We start from the raw sequence: 19,748 nt of genomic DNA, 5'->3' as shown, positions 1-19,748 counted from the left end.
TTGGAATATGGGAATGAATGATTAACAATGAAAGAGCGTTAAAGCTGCCTGAGTCTTTTGTATAACTATCAGTGCATTGACAATGTTTATGTGGCTGCTTTTAACTGCAATAATTTTATATTTTTGCAATGCTTCTTAATTTCCCAATTTCCATTCACTTGTCAACAAGGTTTTAGCACAAGGCTCAATATGGATCAAGTACTTTAGCTGAGTAGTAAGCTATAACAGTTACAGGGATGTTGTTCCAACTGCATGTTATAAGGGCAATCAGTGTATCACACCCATTTGTTTTCTAGCTTTGTCAATGCCATTGCATTGTCAAGGATTAATTCATGTATTGGGCTAATGCAGTTTGTTTTAAATATCACTCAGCTTAATTGATCAAGTATCTTTTTTTCAGCTCAATGTAGTGTTTCTATGTGAGTGTATTTGATGTTGCATCATAGAGATAAATAGAATGCTGTTGCCCTTCATTTGATGTGCATTGATGTACCAACTGCAACTGTGCATTATTTGATATCATTTAAGTTGTAGTGAATTTTGACATTTTAATATATTGTTTAATAATACAGTTGCATTGAGTTTTTCTTTGCATCTCCCCTGGTAACCTGAGTTGGAGTATGGGCTATGGCTGGGTGCCCAAAGAGGGAAAATGTTCCATTCACCAGCTTGATGTCCTTTTCTCCAACCCGTCCACCCTCAGATAATATCAATAATGGACCATTTCAGCTGTGAAAAGAAACAATGGAATAGCTTCCAAGTTTTTGACTAAAACTAAACATACTGTGAGGAAAATGTGAAAATACAGACTTGTGTATTTTGGCATCAAGAAAATAAGAATGTATCTTAAAATATAGCGGCGAAAAATTCTTTTTTTGACAACATTCTTATTTATTTCAAGATTAATTTGTCAATTAAGATAAAGTGATGATTGTACACTTGCAGATTGGCTCAAGTGTCTGCCCTTTCACACTGTTTGGGGCCTCACAGCTTCAGGCAGAGAGATGGCAGCTGCCAGGGTCAACCAGACCTAGGGACCATCAGGGCCATGGCCTACCCTCATTATAACTGACAGTAACAGGGTAAGCCTTGTTCAACAGCTGGGTCAAAATGAGAGAAGTGCTTTAATCTCAAGGGTAGTCATGAGCAATATGTAGATGCTCAGCAGGTCTGCCAGCAACTGTGAAGAGAAATCAGAATTAATGTTTCAGGTCTGATGACCCTTCCTCAAAACTGATGTTAATGAGGAAAATGTGTTTTTATGCAGAAGATAGGGTAGTGGGTGGCGGTAAAGAGTAAACAATAATTGGGAATAGATCCCAAAGGGAGTGAAGAGCAGTTGGACAGACAAAGGAGTAGATAACAATCTGGCTAGGAGGGTGAGTAGCTACTAATGGAGACTTTTAGTGGCTAACAATGGGTTCCTTGTAATAGCAGACTATGTGATAATAAGGTCTAGTGTGTAGGGGTGGGAGCTAAGACATAACAGAGTTCGAGCTCTAAAATTATTTAACTCGGTATTAAGTCCAGAGGGCTGCAGGGTCCCCAAACGGAAAATGAGGTGGTGTTCTTCCAGTTTATGCTGGGCTTCGCTGGAGCACTGCAGCAAACCTGAGACAGAGATATTGGCCGTGAAACAGGGTGTTGGAGTGGCAGGCAACTGGAAGCTCAGGGTCAGTTTTGCAGACAGAATGAAGGTGTTCTGTGAAGTGTGCACCTAGTCTCCGCTTCATTTCCTCAGTGTAGAGGAGACCACATTGCGAGCAGCAGATACTGTAGACTAGATTGTGTGAAATGCAGGTAAAGCACTACTTCATCTGGAAGATATGTTTGGGCCATTAGTTACTGAGGAGAGGGGGGTAAATGTGCAAGTGTTACACCTTTTATGATTGCACGGAAAAGTGCTGTGAGTGGGGGGTTGGTGGGTCTAGGTGTGAAGGAAGAGTGGACTAGGGTGTCCTGGAGGGACAATTCTCTAAGGAAGGTGGACAATGGAGGGGAAGGGAATATGTGCCTGGCATATCATGGAGGTGGCGGAAGTGGCAGCTAATGATATTCTGGATGTGGATGCTGGTAAGGACAAGCATCATCACTGTTGTGGAGGGAAGAGAGGGGGTGAGGGCTGAAGCATGGGAGATCAGTCAGACCTGGCTGGTGACCCTGTTGACAACAGTGCTGGGGAATTCTCAGTTGAGGAAGAAGGTGGACATTTTGGAGGCTCCCTTGTTGAAATTGGCATCATCATTGGTGACAGAGATAGAGGAACTGGGAGAATGGAATAGAGTTTTTATAGGAAGTGGAGTGTGAAGATGTGTAGCCCAGGTTACTGTGGGAATTGGTGGGTTTATAGTGAAAATTAGTGGCCAGTCTGTCCTCCAAAATGGAAACAGAGATGTCGAAGAAGGGAGGGGCGGAATCAGAGTTGAACCAGGTGAAAGTGAGGGCAGAGTGGAAATTAGAAGTGAAATCGATAAACCTTTCCAATTCTGGATGAGTGAGGGAAGCAGCACCGGTGATAGCATTAATATATCAGAGAAAGAGTTGTGGATGGGTGTCAGAACAGGACTGGAACAAGGAATGTTCCATGTACCCCACAAAGAGACAAGCGTAACAGGGCCAATGCGGATGCCCATGGCTACCCCCTGACCTGAAGAAAATGGGAGGAGTTAAATGAGAAGTTGTTTAGGGTGAGGAAGAACCCTGCCAAGCAGAGGACGGTGGTGATGGGTTGGAATGGTTCAGGCCTTTGCTCCAGGAAGAAGCAGAGCCTCCAGTTGCCTGACACTTCAGCACACCACCCTATTGCGTGATCAACATCTGTGTCTCAGGCTTGCTGCGATGCTCCAGTGAAGCTCAGCTGGAAGCTGGAAGAACAACACCTCGTTTTCCGCCCGGAGACTTGATAGCCTTCTGGACGTAATATCAAGTTCAATAACTTCAGAGCTTGTACTCTGATATGTCCTAGCTCCCATCCAAGCACACCAGGCCTTGTGATCATATTGTTTGCTATTACGCACAACCCATTGTTAGCCACTAACAGTTTTCATTCACCCTCCTAGCCAGATAGTTATCCACTTCTTTGTCTGTCCAAATGTTCTTCTTTCGCTCTTTGGGCTCTATACCTATCTATTGTTTACTCTTTACCCCCTCCCCTACCCTACCTTCTGCATAAAAACTGACATTTCCCAGCTGCCATCAGTTCTGAGGAAGAGTCACTGGACCTGAAATTCTTAACTCTGATTCTTCTTCACAGATGCTGCCAGATCTGCTAGGCTTTTCTATTAATTTCAGTTTTTGTTTCTGATTGACAGCATCGACAATTTTTTAGGAGGCAATATGCAGCTGTCTGTTTTGTGTGTGGTGTTGATCAGATGTGTTTGTTATTTTCACTGGGTACTGTGTGATGCGAGCACTGGGAGGATGGCTATGGGGCTGCAATGCAATTGTCTTTCTGAGCCTCAGATGCCATTAAAGCAGATTGTGTAATGTCAGTGACTGCAGAAAGTGTACTGAGGGTTTAGCAAAGTCCCTAGATGTGGCTTCTTAATGATGTTTCAGGAGTCCTGAGACATCCTGTTGGAAGTACCTTGGGTTCAGGGTTTTCCTTCTCTTCCAGGCATTGAGATCCCTAATGCTTTGCTTACTGTTCCACTGTGGCTCCATAGGGTTCTCATCTGAATTGCTCATGGACTCATACTCTGATATTTAATGGTGTCCCTTCCATTTTCCTCAATCTGAGGAAGAACAAGATTGTGCAGAGCACAGCAGAAGAGAATAGTCAATGAAAGTCAATCCAGAGGATATTACTGAGCCACTAGAACAGCCCAATGGAAGAATCAAATCTTCAGTAGAACAATCATTTATTTGACAGTGACCGTTTTGAAGACACGGTTTGTACTATAACTCTCCTTAGCAGAGGTTCATGGATGTCTGACTGGTGACATCAGCCACCTCTGCACCATCTCTCGATTTTCTGAGTGTTGGCAATCTTTACAAACATTGTCTTTGAGGCTGCTCCTTTATTCTGGGCTGCCATTTCTCTTCCCTTATCTTACAACAAGGCTCTCTTGCTCTCTTCAATACTGTAATACTCTTCATTTTGTTTTGACCAGGTGAATCGGCTCCCATTTTTTAACCTGCTAGGTCAGCGGCAGAAATATTTATCATGCAGCTATGTCACACTTCATTTAAAGCAAAATTCATCGGATCAGAATTAAGGACCCAATTGCAGGATTTTTTAGGTGAAAGAAAGAGGAGTCTTATTACTTACTAACCTCAAGAAAAGTAATAAAACATGATGGAAGATATAGGTCCGACTATCTGGTTTCAGTCATTTTCATGACATTAATTTCAGATCTGGTTTATTGATGTTTTCATGAGCTTGGCTCAACCTAGTCAGGTGATCAGTGCAGCCATTTTAAGTCATTGTTTGTTTATTTTGTAAATCCAATTTTGGTTACTTGAATGTCTCTGTATTAAAGTCAGATGACAGTAGTTAAAAGCAATAGGTCATTTTAACATTTCATGTAAAATTTCCACTTATGTGTTAATGCGCGTAACTCACCTTCCATTTCTGCGCTTTCCTCTAGTCTGCTGATGTCAGAGTAATCAGTTACATCACCATCATTAACACATTATTGTATTCATACATATATTGTACTTCCCATTATACTACAACACAGTCCTCATTTCTTTCTTATTTGGCTTGTATAATTATAGCAATTAGTTTATAATTCTATCGAGAAAATGTAAATCTGCCTTGTTGAAATGCCCTGCTCAAAACGTCGACTTCCCTACTGCTCGACCTGCTGTGCTTTTTCCAGTTCCGCATTTTATTGATTCTGACTTTCTGACATCTGCAGTCCTCACTACTTCAAGGTTATAATTATGTATACTGCCATTCCTATCATTATCGCCACCCCTACCCTCCACAAAGTCTATCTCACAGTCAATATGATTTTGAACTCTTGAGTAGTCGCCCCGCTCTGATTTGCTTAATTTCCACTTGAGGATAATTCTCCAGTATTCCTATAACTATTGTACCATTCTGTAATGGTATTAGATTAGATTTGCTAGAGAGTGGAAACAGGCTCTTTGGGCCATCAAGTCCACACCAACACTTTGAAGAGTAACCCAGCCAGACCCATTTCCCTCTGACTAATGCACCTATCACTATGGACAATTTAGCATGGCGAATTCACCTAACCTGCACATCTTTGGGTTGTGGGAGGAAACCCATGCAGACACTGGGCGAAACACCACACAGACAATCGCCCGAGGCTGGAATTGAACCTGGATCCCTAGTGCTGTGAGGCAGCAGTGCTACCCGCTGTGCTATCGTGCCGCCCCAAGATACAGTACAATCGTCTCTCTCATTCATCCTGTAGTAATGATACACGGTCTCATTTCTGGGCTTAAGTAAGATGCATTCCCATTTCTGCTGAACATTTTTTCAGGTGTATTGACTATGTATGATCTCAGTTAATCTGCGCCCCTTAGAAATGTCTAATTCTCTGACCCTTAATCAGAATTTTTGACTTGCTGTCAAAATTAACAGATTTTTTTTACCTGTTTTATACCAATTCTACTGCTTTCTTCTGTATTTGTCTACCTCCTTGATCTTTTAATGGTCATGAAACATTATGTTCAAACAAGATTATACCTCCACGATAGTTTTTCTGTTTTTAATCTTTCTTCCAGAAGCAGTTCTGCTGGTGAATTTTGTTTAATCAGTTGCTGAATAATGCTGATATCCAGTCTGCATTATTGGACATGAGTAACTTTCTGGCCTTGACCATCCTCTCTGCTTCTCTGTATGACTGAGGATGAAATGAAGAACTTGTAACCTGTTCGTAACCTGCATCTGTAGTGAACTCTCTAAATTAAATTCCTTGTGCACAAATCTAGGTCTGTTATACAAAACTATTTATAGTAAACTTTATGTTGCAAAGCATCATTTAAGTGCTATGATCATCAACTCTGCTGTATTTATATGAAGTCTTGAATTATCTTGAATAGTAATGTAACAGGATTAAAGGGGTCTTCCCTTTGAAGTCAAATAAATATATTATTAGATCAATGGCAATGTCTTTCTGAATCACGATTTTTTACTGAACCATACTGACCTGGGCAAATGATTAATTTTGTTCCCCTTTCTTCACTCAAAATAATACAAATAATTGTTGTCCGAAGCCTTCCCATTTTGCTGCAAAGTCTACAAATTGTTCAGAAGTATTGATCTGTACTTGGGAATCTTTCCACTTTTTCTCTCATGCCTCATGGACTGTGACCTGCCTAAAATCCTGCAGGTTTGAAGTATCCCATGCTGGCATCAAAGTTTAACATGCTTGTGCCAATACAATCAAACTTTAGCTGGTCATTATCTTCAGAGCACAATTTTACTATCTTGTGTTTCTCTAGGAATTGGATGTCTACTACCCATCCACTCTCTTTCCTTTTTTTTTACTAGATTGCCATTATCCTTGGTCTCTGGCATCCTAGTACACTCCTATGTGCAAGTAAGGCTCTTTCACTCTCTCCTATACTGTGACACACTTTAGTTATATCTGAACATGTGCGTGTTACTGAATACACCTCTCCAGAATAGTGTATATTCCAGCTCCTTTCATGCTTCTGTCTGGTCTGTTCTTCTCATCTACTCTGCTAACATCAGAGTCATATTACAGAAAATGCTGAATGCAGGATTCTGAAGAAGAACCAGACTGGGCTTGAAACAGTATTTCTGTATCTCATCCACAGATGCTGGCAGATCTGCTGAGTTTCTCCAGCATCTTTCTTTGTTTGTTGTGGCTTTCCAACATCCACAGCATTTTGTTTTTATTTTGTCAGGCTCATATCATCAGTTATGCATCATCATTAGCAGATTCATATCCCCTTATATTCCAATGATTGTGCTTGAAATGAGCAGCTTCCTCCTACACTGTGTCCCTGTCGTGTCTCATTAGTTTGAACACTCTTGATAGGTTTGTGATTCCCCGCTGGCCCTGTCTCCCTCACATCTCTTGCTGGCTCCAGTGTCTTCAGGCCACACTTGATGGCAGGCATGTTGCTGCTGACTGAGCCAGCTCCCTCCTCTCCCTCCTTGTCCTATCCTCCTCCTCAGCTGAGGTGCTTCCACCAGTAAGCTCAACCCTCATTTAGCTGAAAGAGGATTTGGGAGCTAAAGCTAAAGTTCTTCGCAGTTGACTCCTGAGGCAGTAGTTTCCTTGAAACCTAATGACTGGGACAAATGACAGCGCAGATTTGATTTGATTTATTATTGTCGCATGTACTGAGTTAAAATGAAAAGGTTTGTTATGTGTGCTAAACAGACATATCATACCTTATATACGTACAACAGGGTAATAGAACAGAATGCAGACTATAGTGATACAGCTACAAGAAGGTGCAGAGAAAGGTCAACTCTAATGTATGAGAGGTACGTTCATAAGTCTGATAACAGTGGGGAAGAAGCTGTTATTAAATCTGGTACGTGTTTTCAAACTTTTGTATCTTCTGACTGGTTGAAGAGAGTATAACCTGGTTGGGAGAGGTTTTTGATTATGTTGGCTGCTTCCCTGAGGTAGCGAGAAGTATAGATGGAGTCAATGGAAAGAAGACTGGTTTTTGTGATGGAATGGGCTACCTTCACTGCTCTCTGTAATTTCTTGAGGTCTTGGAAGAGCAGTTGCCATACTAAACTGTAGTGCATCTGGATAGGATGCTTTCTACGCTGCATCTATAAAAATTGATTAGAGTCATTGTGGAAATACCAAATTTGCTTAGCCTTCTGAGGAAGTAGAGGCATTGGTGTGGATTCTTGACTGGAGCATTGACATGGATGGACCAGGATAGATTGTTGATGATATTTACTCCCAGGAACTTGAAACCCTCGAACATCACAACCTTGATACCATTGACAGACATTTGCATGTACTCCACTCTGCTTCCTGAAGTCAATGACCAGCTCCTTAATTTTGCAGACATGGAGGGTGAGATTATTGTCTTTACACTAAGCTGTTCATCTCTTTCCTGTACTTTGTTTTGTTGTTTGAGATCCAAACCACCACAGTGGTGTCATCAGCAAACTTGTGGATAGAGTTAGAACAGAATTTGGCCTAACAGTTGTGAGTGTATAAGGAGTATAGTAAGGGCTTAGTACGCAGCCTTGCAGGGCACTGGTGTTGATTATTATGGAGGAGGTGTTGTTGCCTGTCCTTACTGGTGATGATCTGCGGATCAGGAATTCAAGGATCCAGTTGCAGAAGGGGGAACAGAGTCCTGGGTTTTGGAACTTGATGACTTCTGTTGGAATTATGGTACTGAAGATGGAATTAAAGTCAATAACCTGGAATCTGATGCAAGTGACCTTGTTATCCAGGGATAAGTATCTTCTGTGGACCTATAGTGATGCTCGGTGAATTATAATGGATCAAGGCAATCTGGGAGGCTGGAGTGGATGCGTGCCATTACTAACCTCTCAAAGCACTTCATAATGATGGATGTCAGAGCCACCGGGGGGTAGTTATTAAGGCATACTATCTGATTTTCCTTTAGCACTGGGATGATAATGGTCTTTTGAAGCAGGTGGAAACCTCACATTGTAGTAAGGTGAGGTTAAGGATGTCTGCAAATACTCTGGCCAACTGGTCAAGTAGGATCGAGCCGGGGACTTCATCCGGGCCAGTCGCTTTCCATGTGTTCATATTCAAGAAGGCCGATCAGACACCTGTGGCAGTGATTGTGGATACAGGTGCACCTGAGGCTATCGAGGAAGGTGACATAATTTCACTGACCTTATGTTCAAAATGAGCATATAATGTATTGAGCTCACTTAGGAGGGATGCATTGCTGTCAACAATTCTACTTGACTTTGCTTTGCAACCCATAATATAGTGTACGCTTTGCCACAGTCAATGTGTGTTCATGTAGTTAAACTAGAACTCTAGTTTAGTCTGGTCTCTTGGTGTCCCTGATGGCTTTGCGAAGATGGTCACCTTTGCACCATCTTCTGTAGGTGGTGAAGATAAAAAGAAAAGCCTTTCCAGAAAATACTATCACCTTGACAGCTGACTCCAAACTCACACTCTGCAATTTGCTGCAGGGTTTTTTTTTCCTGCTCTTGTTCACCCACGAAGTGCCTGCTCGTTCATGCCCCAATCTATGCAAATGGTCAGTGTCAATTTATTTAATTGCTAATTAAGTTCTTTTAATCCATGTGGGTTCCAACTTTTGAACCTTCCCACCTCCTGCATTATCCAAATCAGGTGAGATGAACCTCTGCCAATGCCATCCTGATGTGAATTACAGAGTATCAGGAGTGCTTTTTGTATGTTGCCCTGCTAAAGTTGACCCCTAATAAACTCATTTCAGGAGGGAACTAATACCATGTTCGTATATTAAGGGAAGCTATCATGATTAGGTACCTAATAAAACTTTTCACATTTTTCCATATACTGAAAAGATAATTAACTAGTGCATTAAGATGAATATAACTTTTTGTGAAACTATGAAAAATCTGAATGATCAGAATATTGTCTTTCAAGTCTCTACTCCCATCACAAAATGGAACAAGATAAAGAAAGTAGTAGGAGCATGGAACACATTGCCTACAACAGTAGTAGACTCGCCAACTTTAAGGGCATTTAAATAGATGGATAAGCATATGGACAAGAATGGAATAATGTAGATTAGATGGGCTTCAGATTGGTTTCATAGGTTGGCGCAACATCGCTGTTATGTTCTATGTAAATCATTGGAAGGGGAGGGAAGGGAAATGGGTGGGGGAAGAAGATCTTTGCTTAGGATGTATTGGAGGACAATCAAGAGCAATTGATGTACCATTGCACAGTGTAGGAAATAAATATGCAGCTCTGAAGCTCAACTCAGACCTGACAGTAAACACATAAAAGAGTGATAGGATTACTGAAAGAGCATCACCAATTTCAAAATAACTTAAATATGCTTTTATTTCATTCAATAGGAATTGTTTGATGAAGACTGGCATCAGTTAAAGTTACTGGTATTAGAAGTGGAGGTCACCTGTTTTTTGGATGACGTAAAGATTCAGAGCAGAAACCTTGAGCAAGTCATTCCTATATTTATAAATGGGAAAACCCAGGTGGCCAAACATGTGAAAAGAGAGACGTCTATACCTGTAAGTAAAAGATTTTAGTGCTCCTTACATGACTACATGAACTTAGTAGAGGTTTTCTTTTCAGACACAATTGTCTTCATGTGTTTTAGAAACAGTTCTTTTCATTATTTAAGAGAATTATGTACATAAACACAGTTGTGCAGTATATTTTGTCTTAAGAAAAGCCAAGGAGGATTAGAATACCTTGGGTTCTTATTTGGAGTACTTGTTTTACCAATAGTTGCTTAGTAGTACAAAACTTGAGGACTACTGTTTAAAAGGGTATATTGATGAACATTTTCATAGAGTCATAAATCTTGCAAACATCAGAGAAGAATCTCAAGAATTCCAAATCTTAAAGTGAACAACAGTTTATGCTACAAGAGAAAGAAGGTTGGCAAGTGAACTCAAATTAGTACAGGCAGTGCAACAGCAAACAAAGAACAGTTAACTGCCAATTTTTGTTTAAATTCAAACGAAGGCAAGTTGACTCTGGTTTTTGAATTGCCAAGAGGAATGCACCAGGGAATGACAACCCCTCAAGATTTTGTTGAAAAAGTTTTAATTCTGTGTGCGTAGGGCGGGGTTCTGCGTCTGAATATATATGGCTTTTACTATGTGTAAGAGATTGTAAATTGATTGTTAGTGTAATTCTGAACACAATCAGTATTATTTAGCAAGTACTATCCAATTGCAGAATCACATTTAATGTTGGACAATATGTTCTGAGTTTTGCTCGTACAGGTTAATTGAGCATGGTCAATACTGTGCCTTGTGTCATCAGTTGAATGGACATGCTGCTAAATATGACCTTCCAGTTGAGACATATGGTTGATATCGCCCTAGGACTGAAATTCATATACTACATTAATCATTTGTGTGGTAGGGAGAGAATACTTTTTGGTTTGATGATAGCGTCCGGTTAGTGGCGATGACTATTTGCTCTGCTATTTAATGGTAGCAACTTGAAACAGAGTCGAAAAGGGTGGCACTGGAAAAGCACAGCAGATCAGGCAGCATCCAAGGAGCAGGAGAATCGACGTTTCTGGCAGAAGCTCTTCATCAAGAATGTCGACTCTCCTGTTCTTTGGATGTTGCCTTATCTGCTGTGCTTTTCAAGTGCCACCCTTTGTGACTCTGACTCTCCAGCAGCTGCAGTCCTCATCTTCTCCCAGAAACATGAAACAGTTTCACCTATTGCTCAAATTGTTGAGACACCTTGCCCTTCTGGTAGAATGTGCTTTTTTCAATCAGAAATGGTGCCCTTAGGCCTATTGATGAATTTGTGTGATGCACAATAACCAATGATCTGATTGAAACAGCAGATTAGCATGATGCGCCCTATTTCAGTGTCAGGATTGAATAGTGAGCAAATGGCATGTGCCCTTTTTATGTGGTTGTTGCTGAGACCAATCTTATAGAGTATGGAAATGGAAGAATCTCATTGTATAAGTTGTCTCGTGAAGATTGTTTTGCAGTAGGCAGTAGCAGGATCCCAAGGTCCTTCAGTTGAATTTTACAGAAAGAGAGCTTGTTAGATTACTCCATTTTTTGGAACATAGAATGGAGCTCATTATGGTGTGGTAGGAAATACTTAAATGCAGCTGTTTATTTAAATAGGACAATAGACAATATGGAAAAAGTAGGAGGTTAGGGGTCATTCCATTGAAGTTAAGTTTCTTGTGGACAGAATTATATACATAATTAATTTAATCCAAGAAGATACAGATCTTGGAGCGGGGGCTGACGGTCCCTGATCTGGAAAGAGAGGGAGTGCTGGATATGCTCCTTCTGCCTGAGCATTTACCTGCTGGAGTCACCAAAATAGAGGCTGTGTAGGAAGTGGCCCTTAATTGTCCAGTAATTGTCCAGTTAAGGTAGTTCATTGAGGGTAGCTACCACTAGCCCCATTAAATTGTTTTTGGGGCAAATGAGAAAATCACGGGGAATTTTGTGGGCACTTTGTTATCTTTTACATTGTAATCAACTTCTAAACTGGTAGAGAAACATTTGTTGCCTCTAATGAGCACTGAGAGAGTCTACCTTCTGACACGCCACAACAGAACTGTTGTGTAAAGTGATCACCCATGTTTGTATTTGGTCTTCACATTATAGAGGAAATCACATTGTGACAACAAGTACATGTACCAAGAATAGGGTTAAACTGTTGTAAAAATTGGAAATGACTTTCATCGGAGAACAGCAGACTTATAACATTTTTCTTTGAATCTTTTCTATATCTCATCAATGGTTCTGTGTTTCACCGTTATGATTTGGTTTTCATAAGACTGATATCAATCAAAGGCATTGGAGAACTTGTTGGACTGCGTGTATCTTCCTTCCTTATTCCTGAGGTTTTTCTTTGTTTCCTCTGAAGTATGCCATGTGCTATGGATTAGATTTTTCAAGATGTGATTTCAATCAAGATTTGAGTCAGTAGCTTCATATCTCTCTTGGCCAGACCAATGTAAGCATCATAAATGGAACAGATTCACTGAGACCGAGATGATGTGTTCTGCGCCTGATGATTTGCCGACTCTATATGTAGACAAGCAGAAGGCTGGAAGTACACAGCAAGCCGGGCAACATCATGAAGTGGAGAAGTCAATGTTTTGGGTATAACCCTTCTTCAGGACTGGTGTGGGCGTGAGGGGAGCTGCAGATAAAGAGGAAGTGGGGGAGAGATTTGCGCGGGGAGAGGGGTGGAATGGTGAGGTAGTGATAAGTGAGCACAGATGGTGGGTACAACTAGGTTGGTCAATGGGAGGAACGAATCTGGTTGGTGCCTGGAAGGAAGGGTCAGTACGTGGAATGGAACGGAGGAGGATGGGCTGGAAAGGAAGTCAGGCGATGGGAGGGGAGGTTATTTGAAATTGGAGAAGTCAATGTTGAGTCCTCTAGGCTGTAGGCTGTAGGTTTAGAAATAGTGTCCTTGTCAATTGCATTACAGCAAATTCACATTAACGAAACATGCGTTATTACAGAATGACCTGTGCAGCAGGTAACTGATGTAGTTTGCATGAATAGAAAAGGAGATCTCAATGAATCTCTAGGGCTTGTGATTATTCTAGAATTGGATAATATAGGTCATTGGCTATTTCCATACAAGCCAACCTTTTATTAATTTTGAAATGATTTATGTACCTATTATGATCTTATTCTCCACAACCACTTGATGAAGGAGCAGCACTTTGAAAGCTAGTGCTTCCAAATAAACTTGTTGGACCATAGCCTGATGTTGTGTGAATTTTAAGTTTGTCCATCCTAGTCAAACTCTGGCACCTCCGGGTCATTATTTGTTGGTGAGGTTAAAATGCAAGAAATGCTCTTGGGAGACTAAAGTTACCTTCTTTAGCGACATTTTTGAACAAAGAACAGATGTAAGTAGAACACCTACAATATTTATGTCAGGAAAATAGCAAAATGATCGCTGATTTGGAAGCAGGGATTTATATGACTCCATTAAGCAAACCATACAATTCAATCTCCATACACCCGCTCACACTAGGTCATCAATGTGTGCTTAAACTTCCATTACGTTTCTTCACAAAGGAGTAAAAACATTGAAGGAGGATGATGTAAACAGCGTCAGACCAGGATCTTTAAATTGACATACAGCCACCATAAATGTGCTTTTTGTAAGTGTAATCACAAAATCACTCTAAACAGAGCATGTACATTTGGGGGAAAAAACTAGTGCTGGCTCTGCAGAAATTATTACTGGCTAGGGCATGACTACTACACTTGCAGATAGCATAAAGATAGGTGTAGGGACAGTAGTGCTGAGGAAACAGGACTTGGACATTACTAGGCAACTGGGCAAAGAACTGGCAGATGGAATACATTGTGGTCAAGTGTGAGGTTATGCACTTTGGTAGGAAGAATAGAAGCATAACCTTTCCCCATCTATAAAATAGTCTTTGGAAATCTGAAGCACAAAGGGACTTGAGAGTCCTAGTTCAGAATCCTCTTAAAAAAAGGTTAACATGCAGGTTCAACGGGTAGTCAGGCAGCCAAATGCAATAATGCCATTTATTTCAAGAGAGATAGAGTACAAGACCAAAGATGTACTGCTGAGGCCTTATAGAACTCAGGTATATAAGGACACAAGGAATATTATGAGCAGTTTTGGGGTGGTTGAGGACTCTCGATAGAGTTTAAAGTGATGAAGTCGGGGTTGGGAGGAGGGCAGTCTAATTGAAACTTACAGAATATTGAGACGTCTGGATAGAGTAGACCTGGAGAATATATTTCCATTAGTAGGAGAAAGCAGGACACAAGTGCACAGCATCAGACTGAAGGGACAATTCTTTAGAACTAGATGAGGAGGAATTTCTTCGGCCAGAGGCTGGCTAATCTGTGGAACTCATCGCCACAGAAGGTTGCGGAGGCCAAGTCATTGATGACAGATTTAGGTAGCTTTTTGAACAGTAAGGGGATCAAGGGTTGTGGGGAGAAGGCAAGAGAATGGTGTTGAGAAACGTATCGGGCATGATTGAAAGGTGAAGAAAACTCGATGGGTCAAATGGCCTAATTCTGATCTTAAGTCTTACGGTCTTACAGTATTTCTGTTTTGGAACAGAATTTATCAATGTTTCTCTGCGAATATTGAGTGTAAACGTCAAGTACAGTGGCAGACTGCAGCCTGGCTGCTGAGATTTTGCCAGCTCTGGACCTCCTTGGACCCTGCATAGTGTCATGCCAGAATCCTGCACATGAATCAGTGAGATCTTGCCTGGTGTTGCCAGCTTTAGGCTTGCAAACCCACTATCCACACTCCATCCAAAACCTCCCCCAGTTATAGGTGCTTTATTAATGGCCAACAGCAATGTTTTCTCCTCTTACTTCATGAGAGCTTACTGCTGTCTCAGTCAACTGGCTTTTCTCATGTACTAGAGTCCAAATCAATAACAATTTAATGAGTAGTCAGCAAGGTTTTCCTTGTTTGTGCAATTCCTGTTGTTTACTGTTTAATTGTGACTAATTTAATGTTGCTGGCAGTCACATCGCTGCATTCACTCTGAGAGGCACAGCTTCTTGGTCCTCCTCCTCGTGCAGAAGCCGAACCTGTAGTACATTCTCTTCGTAACGTTAGCTAATAATTTAACTGTGAATTGTTCCTTAATGGTTATTTTCTTAATTTGCTCTCAATATGGCTCTGTTTAAAGTTGTCAAATTTTTTAAAGAAAATAGACAGTTCATAAGTAAATAATGGTGTACAAATAAATAATGGTACTTTACTTCATCATAATGTCCCATAAGCAGGCAATGTCTTTTGGATCTTGACTTGTCTTTCCAGTAGATCCAGGAGCCAATGAAATGGTGTTCAGTTCATTGGAAACGGTGATTTAAAACACAATTGTGACCCACACAACCATGTCAGAAGTTAATTATGCAAGCACCATGTTGTGAAGTAGATTCGAATAATGTCCTGTTTCCTCATGGACCAGAGGCTGGAGCCCGACAAGAGTAATACAACAATAATTCTCCCCACTGTGCTGCTTGTAAAGGAGCTAAGTGAGTTTGGAAAGACCAAGTGTTGTTCTTGCTAAGAATGTGTCCATAATGTAAACTGTTCCAAAATCAGTCTTCACTGGCTGGATTATATAAATAGCTTGAGTGGGAAGTGGCAGTGCCAAAGTTGTGAGGCACGGAATACTGTTATGGAGTTGATGTTTAATAATTAAAAATAATGACACTTCACATTCAGAAATAAAATAATTTTGATATGGAAGTAGATCAGAGTACAAGAAGTTTAAAAATGTTCCAGATTCAAAAACACTTATGACTCAGGTAAGTGAATATTATTCCTCTATTGGAGCAATTAGCATAAACTAATGATATTTGTGTAATCGTAATATATGAGTGTATATGACATCTCAGGAAGCTTCAGAATGTTATTTGTTTATTCACATCGTGGGGGTGTTGCTGGCTGGGCCATCATGTGTCACCACTCTCTAAATGCCATTGAGAAGGTGATGATGGTGATCTCATATCTTGAACTGCTGCAGTCAATGTGACGTAGATATATCCAGAGTGCTGTTAGGAAAGGGTTTCTAGGATTTGGATCCCAGGTTTCTTCTTTATTTACAGTGATTCAAGAGACAGTTTGCCACTATCTTCTCAAGGACACTTTAGGATAGGAAATAATTGTTAGCCTTGCCAGTGATACCCACATCCTGTGAATCTTTGTTTTTTAAATTATACTTAAGCTGACGTTGTAAAAACCTTTTAAATGTTAGCTGCAATCACCTGGTTTTGCACCAAGTTGGATAAAATTAAAAATCACATGACACCAGGTTATAGTCCAACAGGTTTATTTGAAATTACAAGCTTTCAGAGTGCTGCTTCTTCGTCAGGTAGCTAGTAGGGCAGATTACGTAGGACACAGAATTAATAAGAAAAAGATCAAAGTATCAAACATCTGATGCGATGTATTAGACAAACCTGGATGACTGTTAAGTCTGTAATCACTTAGAATGGTGATGCAGGTTTTGGTTGATTAGTATGTAAATCCCAAAATTTACTGCCCTGAGATAATTTAAGTTTTATCAGTATATAAGAAAAAGGTGGCATCTCAGCTCAGAAAATGCATTAAAGGTGTGAGGCTAGAGTCTGTCTTGCCTCATCTGTTCAGATGCAGAGCAATGCAGCAGACATCTTAAGTATTGAAGGATGCCCTCATAAGAACGGGATACAATGCTCAACTCATCAGATCCAGTTCCAACGTGCCACAGCAAGGAACTGTAATGACCTTCTCAGGAGACAGACACAGGATACAACCAATAGGGTACCATTCATCATCCACTACATCCCAGGAGCAGAGAAATTACACCATGTTCTTCACAGGCTGCAACACATTATCAATGAGGATGAGCACCGTGCTAAGATCTTCCCTACGCCTCCCCTTCTTGCCTTTAAACAACTGGCAAAGCTTAAACATACCGCTGTACGCAGTAAACTATCCAGCCTTCAGGACAACATGAACCATAACACCACACAACCTTGTCATTGGCAACCACTGTAAGATGTGTCAGATCATTGACATGGATACCACCATTTCACATCGGGACACCACCTACCAAGTATGCGGCAGGTACTCATGTGACTTGTCCAGCATTGTCTCTCTCGTATGCTGCAGGCTAAGATACTCCAAGGCCTATAAGATATTCCAAGGCATGGTATATTGGCGAGACCATGCAGACGCCACGATAACAGTTGAATGGACACCGCGCAACGATCGCTGGGCAGGGATGTTCTGTCCCTGTCGGGGAAGACTTCAGCAGCCAAAGACATTCGGCCTCGGATCTTCGGGTGACCATCCTCCAAGGCGAACTTTGGGATAAACGACAATGCAGAATCGCTGAGCAGAGACTGATAGCCAAGCTCAGTATGCATGAGGACAGTCTCGACCAGGATCTTGGGTTCATGTCATACTACAGGTGACCCCACCACACTATACACTCACATACAAACACACATACACACACAAGCACATATATACAGACATTTACACATACTCTCACACACAAACACACTCACACACCCACCCACTGTCACAGAGAAATACTTCATCACTAACTTACACACTCTCTCAAACACACACACTGAATTTAAATATGCGGATTTGAGTTTGCAGATACATTATACTTTGTTCAAAAAGCACACAATCTATCAACAGTCAGTCAATGTGACAATTTTAAATTCCTACTTTGGAAATAACAACAGTGTGATTCCAGGTTGGAACAAAACAGACTCTAACTTCACATCTTTAATGCATTGTCTGAGCTGGGCTGTCTCCTTATATTTATCTTACAAATACTGATAAAACTTTGGGGCAGTAAATTCTGGGATTTGCATATTAATCAATCAAAACCTGCCTCACAATTCTGAGTGATTACATCTAGGTTTATCTAATACATTGCATCAGTTTTATGACACTGTTTATAAATTCTGTGTTCTATGTATCTTTCCCCACAATCTACCTGATGAAGGAGCAGTGCTCCAAAAGCTTGTATTTTCAAATAAACCTATTAGATTATAACCTAGTGTCCACCTGAGTCCTACACCGGCACCTCCACGTCATAGGTTGGATAACAGAAACCATTTTTGCAGTGACTGTTTACTTTGTTTTCTTTATGACTGATACTTCCTTTATTTTCATTAATTAGTTAGAAATACAGAAGCTTCGACTCTACTGTGATCCACAGCAAAGTGATCGGGAAACTGCCTGTGAAATCCCTTCAGTGGTGAGTAATTTGGATAATTAGACAAAACCCACAAAGGACCACAGGAGAGAAAACCGTATACAGTATATGCTTTATATGGCTTGAGGGACACAAGTCTGCAAGCATGGGGCAAGTCGAGGAGACAGACCTCCACGAATCAAGTCTGGGACTGAACTAATACTTTTGCCATCATTCTTCATCATATTGTAGCTATCTGGTCAACTGAGCTAATCAAACCCCTGCTGTGGTGAACAAAATAGTCCACTTAACATCTCAGCCTGGGAAACTCTTTTAATTTGTACATAATATTTGCATGTTGAGTATATTCCACGAATATCTAACTCTACAATTTATAAATCATTTTCCGATTTAAAAAACTACATGAAATACATGATGGAGTGATCCAGCCTTTTCATTTGCTTCTTAGAAAATGCTAAGCAGAGATAATTTGATATGATGTGAGTCTACAGACCATTTTCTACAAAGAGCTTTCAATATGTTGGTTTAGAATTCCTCTGTTTTTTCACAGATCTTATTCTTGTGATCACAACTGTTAAAACAACAGAGAAATTCAGTTACATTTTATTTTGAAGAAACTATGCAAGACAAGTTGTTTAGCTCTGGTACTACAAGTATTATTTTGCTTGCTCATATCCAGACATTGAGCTTTTTGCCAATTCTCCATAATGCTTCTAGAGTGAGAATGAATGTAACCATCTCCTTCCTCCACAGTGTTCTGGCTGTTCGTCTGGCTCATTGTCTTGTGCAATATTTCTCTGCACGTTCAAACTTTTTCTAACAATATGCTTTGGCCAGCAACAGAGCAATTGAGAGCTTTGCATGTTGGTGCCTTTGCTTCCAGGAATTTGATTGGATCTATTGACTGTTGTGTTGAGGAGACAGCCATGAAGTCACTGGGCTACCTTATCTGAATATCTCACTTTTTCACCTGGAATTGAAACAAAAAACAGCCATGATAAAAAAACTTAGCTGCTGGTCTTTCAGGAATCAGAAATTTTACAAGTTTCCACAGGCTTTTGAATCATTTAGTAGTTTTCCTCTCCACAAGCCTACACACTAACCTTCAATATATTGTCAAGAGACCCTAAATTACTCTTGAGGCAGTTAATCTTCAATGGTTGTAACAGGAAAGAGTGATATAAAGTATAAAGAAAGGTCAAACAGATCTCTATCATTAGTTTTAAAAATAGGGAGTAATAAGTAAAAGTTTCTCAAATCCTTTAGGATATTTTGGAAGGAAAGATACATTGGCAAACTTGAAGCTTTCTTCTCAATTAAAAGTTCAGTTGCAATTCAGTCTCTGGGATAAAGAAAAGTGAATGATAGTTGTCATGTGCTCTGTACTCCTACGCATCCAGATTCTG

The 19,748-nt window shown here is 40.5% G+C and overlaps 1 protein-coding gene across 2 annotated transcripts in view; it reads left to right on the top strand.

Moving 5' to 3' along the window:
• The window catches only part of LOC132815374 (collagen alpha-1(XXI) chain-like), a 59,020-nt gene extending 40,400 nt beyond the window's left edge, over positions 1–18,620 (top strand). For both annotated transcript variants that reach the window (XM_060824257.1, XM_060824258.1), the window contains exons 6-7: positions 9,983–10,156; positions 18,307–18,620. In XM_060824257.1, the coding sequence (XP_060680240.1) occupies positions 9,983–10,156; positions 18,307–18,405 (273 nt within the window). In that variant the 3' untranslated portion in view covers positions 18,406–18,620. The remainder of the gene's footprint in view (positions 1–9,982; positions 10,157–18,306) is intronic.
• The last annotated feature ends 1,128 nt before the right edge of the window (positions 18,621–19,748 follow it).

This window comes from Hemiscyllium ocellatum, chromosome 4 (genome assembly GCF_020745735.1).
Source record: "Hemiscyllium ocellatum isolate sHemOce1 chromosome 4, sHemOce1.pat.X.cur, whole genome shotgun sequence".
Classification (NCBI taxonomy): domain Eukaryota; kingdom Metazoa; phylum Chordata; class Chondrichthyes; order Orectolobiformes; family Hemiscylliidae; genus Hemiscyllium; species Hemiscyllium ocellatum.
This window is presented reverse-complemented; position numbering and strand designations above follow the sequence as displayed.